General features: G+C 38.5%; 2 protein-coding genes across 2 annotated transcripts in view; one reads left to right on the top strand and one right to left on the bottom strand.

Annotated features, from left to right (window-relative positions):
* Window positions 1-5,959: 5,959 nt before the first annotated feature.
* LOC119575167 (MAPK regulated corepressor interacting protein 2-like) lies at window positions 5,960-8,213 on the top strand (the record flags this gene model as incomplete). Its single annotated transcript, XM_037922657.1, is given in 2 exon segments — window positions 5,960-5,973; window positions 6,454-8,213. Coding segments are annotated over 2 exon segments (82 nt in total), but the record flags the coding sequence as incomplete, so codon positions are not given.
* Window positions 8,214-13,718: 5,505 nt separating this feature from the next.
* The window catches only part of LOC119577286 (polycystic kidney disease 2-like 1 protein), a gene marked incomplete at its 5' end in the record, with an annotated part of 20,629 nt that continues 20,052 nt past the window's right edge, over window positions 13,719-14,295 (bottom strand). The window contains one exon of the mRNA XM_037925032.1: window positions 13,719-14,295. This exon is cut by the window's right edge and continues 699 nt beyond it. Within this exon, the coding sequence (XP_037780960.1) occupies window positions 14,136-14,295 (160 nt within the window).

Genomic DNA, 14,295 nt, shown 5'->3' with positions numbered 1-14,295 from the left:
TTTTTTTTTCCTTCCAAAACTAGACTTTAAAATTCTTATATATTCAAGATTCCATATAATTATCTTACGGTGCGAGGCATATTTTTGCCTTTTAAAAGAAAGAAATCATTAAAGAAAAAAAATCTTTGTTTTCTGGAGCGAATGAAACGATAAGAACTGAATGATTTTTTTTTATACTAACTTAAAATTAAAATTAATTATGTTAATATATCGATGCAATCTTTTTCTCTTTTTCTTTTTCTTAACACGTTTTTCACAGAAACGCTTTGGCGATACCGATAAAACAATAGTAATAATAAATTGCGAATGGGATACCAGTAAAAAAAAAAATAATAAAAAAAAAAAAAAAATCGATAGTTATCGCGATACTTCCTATCTGTGTATATAATATATATATATATATATATATATATATATATATATATAATATATATATATATATATATATATATAGTTAAATATTCAGAATAAAATTTATATTCGACAAATTCGACAAATTTCTTAATCAGTTGAGCAACTGCATATTCTAACACCAATAGATCATATAAATCAAAGATGACAGACATTTTGAATAATAATTCATAGGAACAGTATTTCTATGCAGATATACATATATCCGTTTAAATCAAAATTGGAATTAGACTATAGGTTCTTTTCCCCTCTCTCTCTCTCTCTCTCTCTCTCTCTCTCTCTCTCTCGTCGCAGAAACAACAGGTCCTTTTACCCGTCTCTATCTTCATCATCAAAAATGGAACAGCAAGACCGAGAACATGTCGAAGTTGAACAAGGACCACAGAACCTCAATGTTAAGCAAAAAACAACCGAGAGAGATATTCCATTTGATCAGATGGTACTAGTGGTGAGCAGCTATTTTTTTTTATCTTTTTATTCCCCTCCCCCCAACTGTATTTTGAAAGATTTATGCTGCTCGTGTGCGTTTGTGCGGATTCTCGTCTTGCAAATTTTACAGCCTTGTGTTCGAATCCCCCTCTCTCTCTCTCTATTCATCTCTCTCTCTCTCTCTCTCTCGCTGATTCTCTCTTTCTGTCTTCTTCTTCTCTCTCTACTCTCTCGTTCTCTATCTCTCTCTCTCTCTCTCTCTCTCGCTCGACTCTCTCTCTCTCTCTCTTCCCCCTCCTCTCTCTCTCCCTCTCTCTCTCTCTTCTTCTTCTTCTTCTCCTCTCTCTCTCTCTCTTCTTCTTCTTCTTCTTCTTCTTCTTCTTCTTCTTCTTCTTCTTCCTCCTCCTCTCTCTCTCTCTCTCTCTCTCTCTCTCTCTCTCTCTCCACAACCTTGCATTTTTGAAAATATATTGGTCGCAGATAAATATTTAAAAAATCTTACATTTTCACTTGGTGTTACTTTTGATTTTTCAAGCCAACTGTTTTTCATTAGAGATACTGTAGAATTTCTTACTTCTATTGTTCTTTGGGTGTGTCCTATGTCTAATGCACTGAATTTTTTTTCGATTTATATTGAAACTGCACGCTTTTAAACACTTTGAACACTTCACGGTAATGTATGTAGGCCTCGCAAGTTGGTACCATTACAATTATGTTACACTGACGAGTGTACGAGTGAAATGCATGTGTACTGTGGTGTCCTTCGTTAATTTACAAACAGATGGTATCGAAGCGGTTTGCCAATAAGGAATTTTGCATTTTATTAAATGCATTAAAATCTCACTTACAAATATTCCTGTATAAGCTAGTATAAATTCTTGTAAACGATCAATGATTATTATAACGATATTATAAATATATCGTTGATTCTACATAACTGTACTATCAACAATATCGACATCACCCAAACCCCGACCTGGATCACCCAACCATTTTCTACGCATGAAGGGCAGGTACCCCTCATTATGGGGATACTTGTATTGATGAATTCATGATTTGGGGGCATTTGCAAACATAGTGCCATAGAAAAAATGTAGTAAATCTGCAGCGGCCTTATATTTACCGGGAATTAACAAAAACAAGCTCTGCATAACATCTCTCTGAGACTAAGTTCTTTTACATGTTTTCCTCGCGAGGACCAAGACAAATGTGACGCGTTATTGTGATCTACCAACTAGTCCATGTATTACCACGAGCTTGTGAGAACGATTATTTTGTAATTACCAGTGCCAATTTTTTCAAATTCATATATTTAATGGATTCTTTTACTTTTATTATACTTCTTTTACGTGTTTTGGTAATATTTTGTACAATAACCTTGTGCGCATGCTCGCTATTCCACCGGGAGATTTAAATGTCTTTTTCTTTTAACCAGGTTTCATTTAATGCTATTATTCATGGGTTTCTTTCTTTATTGGGTAGTTTAATTCTGTTCTTTTGTTCATAATGGATTTTGCATTCCAAAGAATTACTTTATTCATTTTAAAGATCTAGTAGATCTTTTAGCATATTGCTAGTTTCGTTCACAATGTCCATTATATTTTGCATTATTATTATTTTTTTTTTTTTTATCATTTTAAAGACGTTTTTTATAGTTATTATAATCCAAGGGAAGTCATCTTCATTTTCTTCACAGTTTTCGTTTCTTTTTTCTTTGTGAGTGAGAGAGGTTGGAAGTGACCATGTTATTGGTGAATTTACCGTGTTTTTTTTTTCTTTCTTTCTTTTTTTTTCTTTTTTTTTGTCTTTGCTTTAGTTGTGTTTTCTTCTTGTTCATGTTGTGTTTGTTCATGCTTGTCTGATTGTACTGCTTGTTGTATGTTATTTGTTGTGAATGTCTTGTTTACGTTTGATGTAATGTTTTGTTTGGGGTTCGTTGTCCTGTAGTGAGGCTTTGTGGTTGTGTTAATGTGCGTATGATTGTTGGTTGCGGTGTTGTGTTATGAGCTGTTTTTGAGGTATTTGTTTTCTCTTTATTAGTGTTTGTGTTGTATTTGTTTCTAATGTTTAGTTGTTTTCTCTCATTTTTGGAAGTTTCAGTTGTAATTTTCTGTTTATCTCTAGGTTATTTGGTGTTGTGTTTTCCTTGTTTACTTCTTGTGCTGTTTTGCGTACTTTGCATTCTTCTGTGTTGGGTGAATTGTTTTCGTTACAGAAAAACAATGAGGGGATTTTTGGCAATCTTTGAAATTATGTCCATGCTGGCTACATTTGCTACATCATTTTTTTGTTTTTACATGTTACTGATCCATGTCCATACCTCAGGCAATTATGGCATTTTGGAATCAGGAAGGTATATTGTCTTAATTGGTAGCTTGTGTGGCCTATTGCTACTCTTTTGGGAAGGTTGCCTCTAAACGTTATCCTTGGGGATTTAGTGGGCATCCACTTTTCTATTCTGTCATTATTATTATTTTTTTTTTTATCCTATGACGTCTATTATATCATTCTTAATTTTTCTTTGATGTTTTCATACTTATGTCTGTTTCAACTGGGAATATTGTTCCATAGGATCAGTTGAAGTATTTGTTGGATGTTGGTTTTTTACAAGTTATATCCCAGTCGCCAAGTTTTTTTGTTTTGTTTTTTCTTTTAGTGGTCTTATTATGTGAGGAATCTTTTATCTCAACTCTGAGGGCTTTGCCTGCTCCTAGTGCTCTCAGAGAATCTTCAGTTATATATTTGTGGAATTCCTATTGGTTCAGAGCTTTGGTTAATTTTAATGGATTATTGAAATTTGAATTTGCAGATCTATTAAGTGAATGAGTACTACATCATTTTCCTCTCTTACCTCCATATATGTTGTTAGGTTATAGCTAGTTGTTGGTTGGAGTTCTTCCGGTGTCTTCCATCCACCCTCTTTGTTTTGGGGTTGCATTAAAATTGGCTTTTCTTCATTATCACTTTTTAGTTCTTCTCTTGTTCTCTTTGTTTGGTTATTGTGGTCCATATAGTTTAACTAATTCAGGGTCATCTCCTGGATCAGAGTTGAGTTCAGTGTTCGTAAGATTATTTATTTTCACTTCACTCGAAAAGTTGGTGTTTACTCAACAGCATTTTGATTGGTTCTCATTCTGAAGTTCGATGCTGGAGTCATTGCCCAACCTCATCTCTCCCTCAATGCTTGCACCGGAACTGTCTCATCTCCCCAACAAACTGTCCTGTCTACCACAAGGATTGGTCAGATTGTGGAGAAGACTTACTAACCTGCCTCATGAACTATGGTGCAGTATCCGCACAATGCTACACCATCCCTTCTGGAGGCCATTACTTTACACGAAGTCAGACAGGAAGCACGTCCTTGAGGGTTTTCATTTATTCCCCACTCCAATCATGTCCTTCCCTCTATCCCTCCCTTTTCCTCCCAAGATATTTCTACTTCTCCCCCCAGTATCTCTTCCTTATCCCACTTCTACCTCCCTCTCCCAGTCAAATTCTTTTCCAATTCTAAACCCAGACACCCCAATCTCCCCCTGTTTCAGACAATCAAATCACTACTTCCCCTGTACATCCCCCTCCCCCCTTCCAATCCCTTGTTCATTGTTGTCAGGGGGGGGGGGGGCTTAGGAGTTGGGGAGCGCGGCCCAATATTCGGGATCACCCCTGCCTTAGTCCTCAGCCCTCGCCTCAATAATTTTTCCATGGTCTTTACTTCTCATCCTTTCCTTTTCCTATTCTTCGTTCCCTTGTACTGTCCATTTATCCAAATTGTTGAAGTTATTTTTTGCCGTTTTTGCCACAATATTTTACCATAATGCTCTCTGTTCCCTTAACTCATTCCTTTCTAACAACTTTTACCTTATACTCTACCCCATCAACTCCCCTTTCAACCCTTTTCACTACCATGCCACCCTCTAGTACTGTTCAACCTGGAACTTTACATTAATCATTAACTCATTCTTAACCCTTTTTGCTTTTTTTCTCTCTCTCTCTCTCTCTCTCTTTCTCTTCTCTCCTCTCTCTCTCTCTCCTTCTCTCTCCTCTCTTCTCTCTCTCTCTCACTCTTCCCCTCCTCCCTCTCTCTCTCATTCTCCCCTCTCTCTCATTCTCCCTCTCTCTCTCTCTCTCCTCTCTCTCCTTTTCTCTTCTCTCCTCTCTCTCTCTCTCTCTCTCTCTTTTTCTCTCTCTCTCTCTCTCTCCTCTCTCTCTCATCTCTCTCTCTCTCTCTTCTCTCTCTCTCTCTTTTCCTCTTTTCTCTCTCTCTCTCTTCTCTCTCTCCCTCTCTCATTCTCTCTCTCTCTCTCCTCTCTCTCTCTTTTCCTCCTTTTCTCTCCTCTCTCTCTTCTCTCTCTCTTCCCCATTCTTTTCTCTCTCTCTCATTCTCTCTCTCTCTCTCTCTCATTCTCTCTCTTCTCTCTCTCTTTTCCTCTCCTCTCTCTCTCTCCCCTCTCTCTCTTCTTCTCTCTCTCTCTCTCTTATCTCTCTCTCTCTCTCTCTCTCTCTCTTTCCATTCTCTCTCTCTCTCTCTCTCTCTCATTCTCTCCTCTCTCTCTCTCATTTCTCTCTCTCATTCTCTCTCTCATTCTCTCTCTCTCTTTTCTCTCACTGTCTCTCTCTCTCTCTCATTCTCTCTCTCTTTTAAGACATGCTCAGAAAAATACATAAAACTACTTTTATTTCAGCCTAATTGGAAAAAAGTTTTTAGCCGGGAAGAAGAAAGCTGGCAGTAAGTATCTAATGATCATTTTCATTTTCCTACTAAAAATAAAAAGTTGACTTATTGAATAACGGTGATGATAACAGCAATAAACAGTTATTAAAAATTTGTAAATACTCATAACGTTGACAAAAGCAGATCTCAACTCCTGCTACACTATTTCCCAAAACTATTGGCTTGCTTATCCTGAAATCAATGTCCTTTTTTAGCACCAACGGGCAAAGTTCCTGAAAATGGTTGGTCCTGCGATGCATAGAAATTAATTGTGGCATAGCCTGGAAAAAGGAAGAGGAAGGTCAGGTAAGGGAAGTGTGTGTGTGTGTGTGTGTGTGTGTGTGTGTGTGTGTGTGTGTGTGTGTGTGTGTGTGTGTGTGTGTGTGTGTAGGAGATTATTTCCTTGTTTCCAGCATTACAGGGTAAGATTTTGCTCTCACATTTTTAAGCCTCATGCCATTTTTTTCTGGATGTCATTATGGTTATGATTTTCCTATGAAATTAATGATAATGATAATTGATGACAATAATGATTATGATGAATATGATATTGATGGTGATTTAATGATGATATGGATATTGATAATGTTACAGTTGATATGAATGATATTGATAAGTTACAGTATTATTGTTGTTGAAGTAGTAGTAAAGGTAAATATTTAACTTTAATCTGTATTTTTGCCATGTAGACACATATGCAAAATATGTACAAAGCACACTACATAAGAGGTAATTGTATACAATTTGCCTGATATGCTTTTCAACTATAACACCTGCAGACAGGAATGTGGGATCTTTTATTTCCCTATTTTCTGCATATCTATTTGCTTTAACCAAAAACCCTCAGTATACGTAACAAATTTTTTTTTACCTGAGTTTACCTTCAAATATTTGCCCTGCAGACTTCAAGCCCTTTGACCTTGAAGAATTTTGGGGCAAGAGAGTGTACCAGAATCTGACACAGTCGTAAGCCAAAGAAGACGCGCACAAGTTCTCACAAGGAAGATCATAGGGGATGGCTCTAAAAATATATTTTTAGAACTGATTAGGTAAAAATCCAAGTAACTTTGTAGCATTCCAGAGAGACAAACAAAAAATGAAAATAAAAAAGGAATAGAAAAAATGGAATCAAACCATATATTAAGGCTGCATATATTGATATTGTACCAACAATTGTTGCACCATTTATGCTGTATTTTCAGGATATTTTCCATGGACTTTGACATTTCAAGTGTGGCGGGTTTGTTAGGAAATATTATATATTTCTCATATGCTTGCTATACAGTACAAAACTCTAATAACCAATGCCACAAAATAACAAGAACTGGACATTGAAAAACCAGCTATTTTTAGATTTAAATTTATAGCATATTTAATCAGTTGGAGTCGCATGACATTAACATTTTTCTTTCCTCATATGCATTGGAATTGCTTAATGCAATGATACACATGTTGATTAGAGGCCTTCATGTTTGATCTTGTAGAAACATGATTAAAAGTTCGTAAAATCTTTACTTCATCTTCTGTTATGTAAAATGTGTGTGTGAGAATGTGTCTGTGCTTGTGCATTACCGGCTCTCGCTCACACACAAAACACACACACACACATACACACCCAAACACTCAAACATATACATATACTGATACATATGTGCATGTAGATGCAGAGATTCACACACATTGACATACATACATATGTATAAAAGCATATTTATGCAAGCTTCATTTTTTTCTGAACTGATGTTGAAGCATCTTCATGAAGGTGCATTTTTCCCGTTATGAAAACAGTATATAGAGAAAAGGTCTCTATGTTGCAAAAAAATGTAACTGTCATAATCAGTTAGCACATGTATTGGAGTCACAACACTTGAAAATGAAATGAGAGTAGTAAGCCATCAGTGTTGGTTGGCAGTAGGTTTCAAGCTGCTTAACATGTTGATGTGTTTTTTGTAATATATCTGGAGATGAGTGACAAACAGTAGTTACTGTAATGTGATTATGTGATTCCCCTCATGTATATTGCTAATTTTGTATCTTGTACATTTTGAAATGCTTTTACCCAGCCTTGCCGATGTTTTGAAGGCTGATGTTACTAGGTAAATGGGGGCAATCATAACAGGGACAGAGTTTCAGGAAATGGATGAGTAGTGCTCCGCAAAGTTGCACTGTTTAGGACTTGCGATGTTTTTCATTTTATTTTTTCTTTTGTCACCTTTTTGTTTTGAGACCCTAACTGTGATGCTACTCAGTATGCCAGGAGTCTGAGTATGTCGAGTGTCAGTTGGATGAAGGGGTTGCTCCCCGGAGGGTACTAAGCATTCACCGTAACACCACACCAGTGATTGGGTTTAACACTAACCCCAGGAATACTCAAGTTTAGCACATATTGTGACCCTTTTTCACTAGACGTAATGGATATTTCACTGTATTTTGGATACATTTTGTGACTTGTTTTGATAACATATTTTAGTGATACAGTTGTATGCTTATATACTAAGTGAGCTCAGTCCCTCAGGGGCACAACCTAATTGATTAGTCTGTGATATTATTTTGTTTCAGCTTGTGAAGACTTGTAAGTTGAGACAAAGTATTTTGAACCAATCTTGATGCTGGATATCTTTGACCCCGACATATTTTCTAAAATACACCCTGAAAATCTTCATACTTGTATCCTTATCCTTAAGATCATTATGGTCATAGAAAAGTTAAACATAGAGCAAAGTACTTCTATACAGTGATGCTAATGTGAATGTCAAATTAGCAGATAACTTGTGAAAATGAAATCTCTTCCTTGTTTGAGTTACTATGGCTTACTGGTGCACATAGTTAAGAAGAATTATAGGTCTACTAGAAAAAGTAAACAGATCTTGCAGTTGGTAATATTCTAGTCTCTCTTAATTGTTATAAGGACCTATGAAAATGTGCATAGTAATGCCAGTACCTATGTGTAATAGTAGGATTTTGAGAACTATCTCCCCCATTAACTGCACGTGAAAGAGGGAACTATGAGGCTCAGTAAAGAAATGTAGAAATCACAAGCTGGCCTCATGTTTTAAATTTCACCAATCCCCAGAAGAAAGTAAACAAAAGGAGAAAACAATGTATGCGCTTGCTTTTGTAGTGAAATAAGAGATATCGATGTGCTTTAGGTATCTGTGACCCCCCCCCCAATCCCTTGCATGTCGTCGTGGTGTTGCTTAAAAGACGGAGACTGAGACCCAAGGTAGGGGACGTCAGCCCTCGCCTCAACTAATTTTGCATGATATTTTCTCCCTCCTTTTCCTTCTCTTCTGCATACCCTGCTACTTCCTAAGGTGAGAGCCGTGCTGAAAGAATGAAAGGCTGGCCTAGTATCTGTCCTGAACATAGGCATGGTATTCCCTTGTTAATTGCCCATCCCTTATTAAGGGCTTTAAGGCTTGCCGTTTCAACAACTAGCCTATCTAAATTTGAATTATCTGGTTTCCCGACCCCCTGTCTCTCCTTTGACCACAGCTTCGACTACTGATACTAATACCTCCACCCGGTCATTATTCAACCTTCAGGATACACCCCTTCCTCACTCCCAACATCCTCCACTCCATCTCCTATAGCACAATCTCTCCCCTTATTACTGTTCTTCATCCCTATTGTCCTCCTCCCCAGTACTACCTCACTCCGCACCACCCTTTCTTCCTCCTGCCCTTATCCTTCTACTGCTTCCACCTCTGCAAACCTTTTGGCCCAGCCAAGTGGGATCTATTCTTTGTGTTCCCCCTACAGCCCCTTACTCTGACAACAATGTCTTCCAAAAACAAGTAGGCAAAGTTTCCTTTCGCAGTCGTTCCGATTGTTCACGCCTTGTCACAGTTACATCTGAGTCCCAAGCTCATCCCTGACTGACCTCACTGGCAACCTATTCCTGCCCAACCTCACTCCTCCCTTGATACTTGTACCGGAACAGTCCGTCTCTTCGACTGATTGTCCTATTTTCAACAAGGATTGGCCAGACTGTGAAAACGACTTGCTCGCATGCCTCATCGACTATGATGCAGTGGCAGTACAGTGCTACACTATTACTCCCAGAGACCAACGTAAGTCCTACACCAATACTGCCAAGATTAGCTTCCGTAGACATGACCTCCCCCATGAAGTTTATATTGGTGGAGTGTCTTGCCTGTCCGACCAAATCGATCGCTTCCCCGTCAATGTCAGAAATATTGGCGTTTTGGCCACCCAAGCAAACATTGTCGCTCCACAGCCCGCTGTCCTCTATGTGCCCAACCTGGTCATGACCGTTCAAATTGCTCTGTTCAGCCAATTGTGGTGGCTCCCATAATGTATTTTATAGGAGTTGCATTTCTCAGATTCAGACTATGCCTCACTCTACGTGAGGCCAGGCAGGAAGCACGCATACGAGGTTTTTCCCATTCGATCTCTTCCAGAACTGTCCTTTGCTCCGCTCCCCTCCCATCTTCTCAAGATGTCTCAGTATCTCCCCCCAATATCTATTCCCTCTGCCCCGAATCATCCTACCTCTACTCCCTCTCTCCTTTTGCAGTGTAAATCCAGATACTCCAATCTCTGCCACTTCATAGATGCCTATCCCTCCTCCTCCTCACTCTACGAGTTGCACCAGACCATCTAAACGTTCCACCCCATCTCCTACCACTTCCTGTTCTTCACTCACCTTTTCTCTTCGAAAATCTATCCCCTTTTCTCCTCCTCACACACACTAAAAAAATATTCTCAGACCTACCCACACAACCATCCAGAGACTCTTGAAGACCTCCAAAATTTCCTAAACATGGCCTAAGAGAGCGCTCCTCTCCCTCCATTCCTAGTCGCTCTATATTCAAAGCATTTGCCTAAATCCTCAAGTTCCCCCACCCCTCTTCCTCCCACTCTCCCGCAAAATAGCCAATCCTCTCCTTATGTGCACTACTATTCCCACTCCCTTCGCCATTATCCTTACCCCCCCCACACACACACCTGGATGCTCACGTGAATCTCTTACGTCACACCAATGTCCTCCAGATCTCTCCCCTTCCTGATACTTCACCACTTTCCCCTGTTCCCTTATCTCACTCTGGATCCCTCTCCTGCTCCTCCAGCAACCATTTCTACCCATATTACCTGCTGACTGTTTCATAATGGCCCCCTTGTAATTTTCTTCATGTAGTGTTCCTCTTCCTCCCTCAGACACATAGATACTCTCCATTTAATCTAATTACCCTATACCCTTCGTCCCATACCCTTTTACAACCTCCCCCCTCTTTACCCATTTCACTACCATGCTATCCTACAGCGCTCTACAGCCTTTGACATCTAACACGATTTATTCTAATTGTTAACCATTTTTACCATTTTCGAAGCAATAGTTTATCATAATGCTATATGACCTTTGATGTCTAGCACATTTGTTTGTTTCAACCATACTTTGGGAATTCAAAAAAAATCCTTACCCGGGGGTTTCGGCCTCAAGTATCACCTTACCGATGTATTTCGAATATGGCCTAAGATGTTGACTCGGCACAAAATTTCAATTAATAAAGTATGTATCTATGAGCAACAGAAATAGTGAGCGTGTGGAAGTTGTAGTGGCACATGACGCCAGCAGGCCGCTGTGTTAAAAATTTTGTGACGGATAAAATTGTGGACTATACTTGTTCATGATAATGCTTATCAGCATGGATGAAAGTGACAAAACAATACAGTGAATGAATGAGAAATCAATTTGGCCTCAAAAAAGCAATGGCATAAATTACACAAAACCATTAGATCCTCGATACTGAAAATAATGCACTCTCCAAAACCAAGGATTGTACACACACACACACACACACACACACACACACACACACACACACACACACACATAAATATATATACACACAGTGGCGGCTTGCAGAAAAATAGAGCGGAAGGACTGCGACACTGCAAGCTTCAAATACCAAGATAATAATGATTAAAAGAAGCAACAAGGAACTGGCTGCGAGTATCTGAACTGCAGATCCTAGCGTCGCCAAAAGATCCAAAACAACCGTGCAACATGAAATAGCAACAGCTGTAGGAAGGTGTGAGGGATCGTCATCGGTCTCTTGTAATACCTAAGATGAGGGTTCCTCGGGAGAGGGCCTTCTCGGAGGGCACTCATTGAGGGTCCCTTAAATATCTTTTGTAATACGGGGCATCGGTTCAAAAAAGGAGTCGATGAATGTGGCTAGGTCAGGGTTTAAAAAATGTCTGGGATCAAAAGGGGGTTCGTACATGGCGGGAGGTAAGTAAATAATGGATAGTTTGTAAATCACTCTGCCTTTGGGGTTTCTGTAGGCTCGTAGAAATCTGCGCGAGCTCCTTGGTGGGGTGAGTCGACTCCCGGCACTTCAGATCTTCTCATGGCTTATGTTAGGTATTACAGTCGTTGTTAAAAGTGCTTTACTGGCGAATTTTCTTTGCCAAGTGTCCCAAAGCTGATGCAAAGGGTAAGACTTTTTTCACTGTTTAGAAAAGTATTTTGAGAAGCATGATGTACCGGATTCATGTTGACAAATGTATAAAAGGTATGAATGAGAATGAGTAAATGAAGATATTAATTCTCATTTATACCTTTTTATACATACAAGCATGATATACCTCTGAGTAATATGACTGCAGTGGCTGCTGATGCTGCAACGGTAATGTTTGGCCGCTACAGTGGCTTTGCTACTTTGCTTAAAGCAAGAAGCGTCGGACTGTAGCAAAGGAACTCTGGTGAACTACACGATGTCTTGGAATTGTGCAACAGATAAATTAACAAAATCAAAACACATTCACTCAGTTCACAATTGTTTGCAATACTGTGTGAGAAGAATTGTGAACTCGAAACCAATTGCTCTTGCACAATGGGGTAAGGCGGTTGTCTGTGGGTCACAGCTTACAAATACTTGAAGACTTATACAACTGAACTATACAGTTTGCTGTAGATGTAACCTCACCTTTATGTGAAGCGTTAGAATCCTGTACTCTCTTATTATAGACCTATATTCAGATTTTTAAGAGATTCAGAAACGTATTTGGGATATAGACGTCACCGTTTTTCAGGCCTGGGAAATTCTATCGGATTTTCAAAGCAAATCAAGCTCGTTTACAACTTCACTGGTTCGTAAAAAAAAGTGAAATTATTCCAGGTGGTGGCATAGAGCGAACATAACTTACCTGGAGAAAAATGATTGAAAACTTTAATGAGCGCGTTGAAGACTTTACACCATTTGACTCCGAAAAGGCAGACAATGACTCACAATTACAGGAAAAATAAACCGACATGGCCATGTATCACGAAGTAAGTGCAAAGTTCAGAAGGAAAAGACTCCATGGCCTTTGGATCAATGAAAACAAGTGTTATTAAATACCCCCTGCTTTGTGCAGTGGTTCAGCCATTTTTTACTTGCTTTACCGTGGTTATACTTGACAGAATCTGGTTTTAATAATGCAAATGTAATTCTAACAAAGCTGAGAAGCAAGCTGAACACGAAAGGCCGTGGCGACGTAAGGCTAAAACTCTCTCATCTTTATCCCAGTCTGCGTCCTTGCTGAAGGCCGTCAGGCGCATCCTTCACATTAACGATATCGACAGGTTCAGAAGACAGGTGTTATATGATGTATGGTGTATGTATGTGTATATGTATGTATAATGCATATATATATATATATATATATATATATATATATATATATATATATATATATATATATATATATATATATGTGTGTGTGTATGTGTATGTGTACGTGTATATGTGTGTGTGTGTGTGTGTGTGTGTGTGTGTGTGTGTGTGTGTGTGTGTGTGTGTGTGTGTGTGTGTGTGTGTGTGTGTGTGTGTGTGTGTGTGTGTGTGTGTGTGTCGTGTGTGTGTGTGTGTGTGTGTTTGTATTCTTTAATATAACTTATTCCCTTTTAAGTATATTTCTACTTCTACTACAATTACCAAGTACTGCTGTAATGTTTTTGTTACTCTTATCATATGCATGCATTAAGTTGTTTATTCATAATATATTATAATTCAATTTTCGATAAACAAATTGAAACCTCATTAGGGGGTTGAATAGTCTGGGAACCCCTGTTCTAAATTATTCATTACTTTTGTTTTTAATTTCCAGTGAAAAAGGCAATCATAATGATTAAATGGAAAAAAGGATATTCAAACGATTTTCCAACTTAATTTGCTTTATAAACTAAGGTAACTACACTAGCCAGACATCAACAATAAAAGTGCATATTATACTTTGTGCGGAATACATTTGGCGTTCATCACATAACATAAAACAACCGTAACTCAAAAAGGCGCTAAAGTAAAGTATGACTTGATAGGTCGACAAACTGTCCCACGTCATTCCACGTTCTCTCTCTTTCCAAACAAGAGTAAAAGCTCGAAATGTGATTATAAAAACCTGTACTTTCTCTTACTCTTAAGGGCAGTCCTAGAAAAACCTTGGGTACAGAAGGACGGAGTAATATATGGACTACAGCCACATGCTATCTTTATGCAATTGATTACTAATTATTATACATTGAGAGAGAAAAACAATCAAACTTTATGCGTCAAATGTATATATATATTTTTATTCATTCATTCGTGGTGACCTTTTGTTCTCCTTCAAGCTTACCAAAGTATCTGTCAAAGCCTGCTGACATGCGGATTGTTAGGTCTTGCTCATGGGCGAAATCTCGTCCCACTGCGGCCTTCAGTCCATCCGGGTTTTTCAGGTCGAGCTGCCCGTTGAAA

Source organism: Penaeus monodon, chromosome 1, assembly GCF_015228065.2.
Source record: "Penaeus monodon isolate SGIC_2016 chromosome 1, NSTDA_Pmon_1, whole genome shotgun sequence".
NCBI lineage: Eukaryota > Metazoa > Arthropoda > Malacostraca > Decapoda > Penaeidae > Penaeus > Penaeus monodon.
The sequence above is the reverse complement of the archived record's forward strand: the minus strand, read 5'-3'. Positions and strand labels throughout refer to the sequence as shown.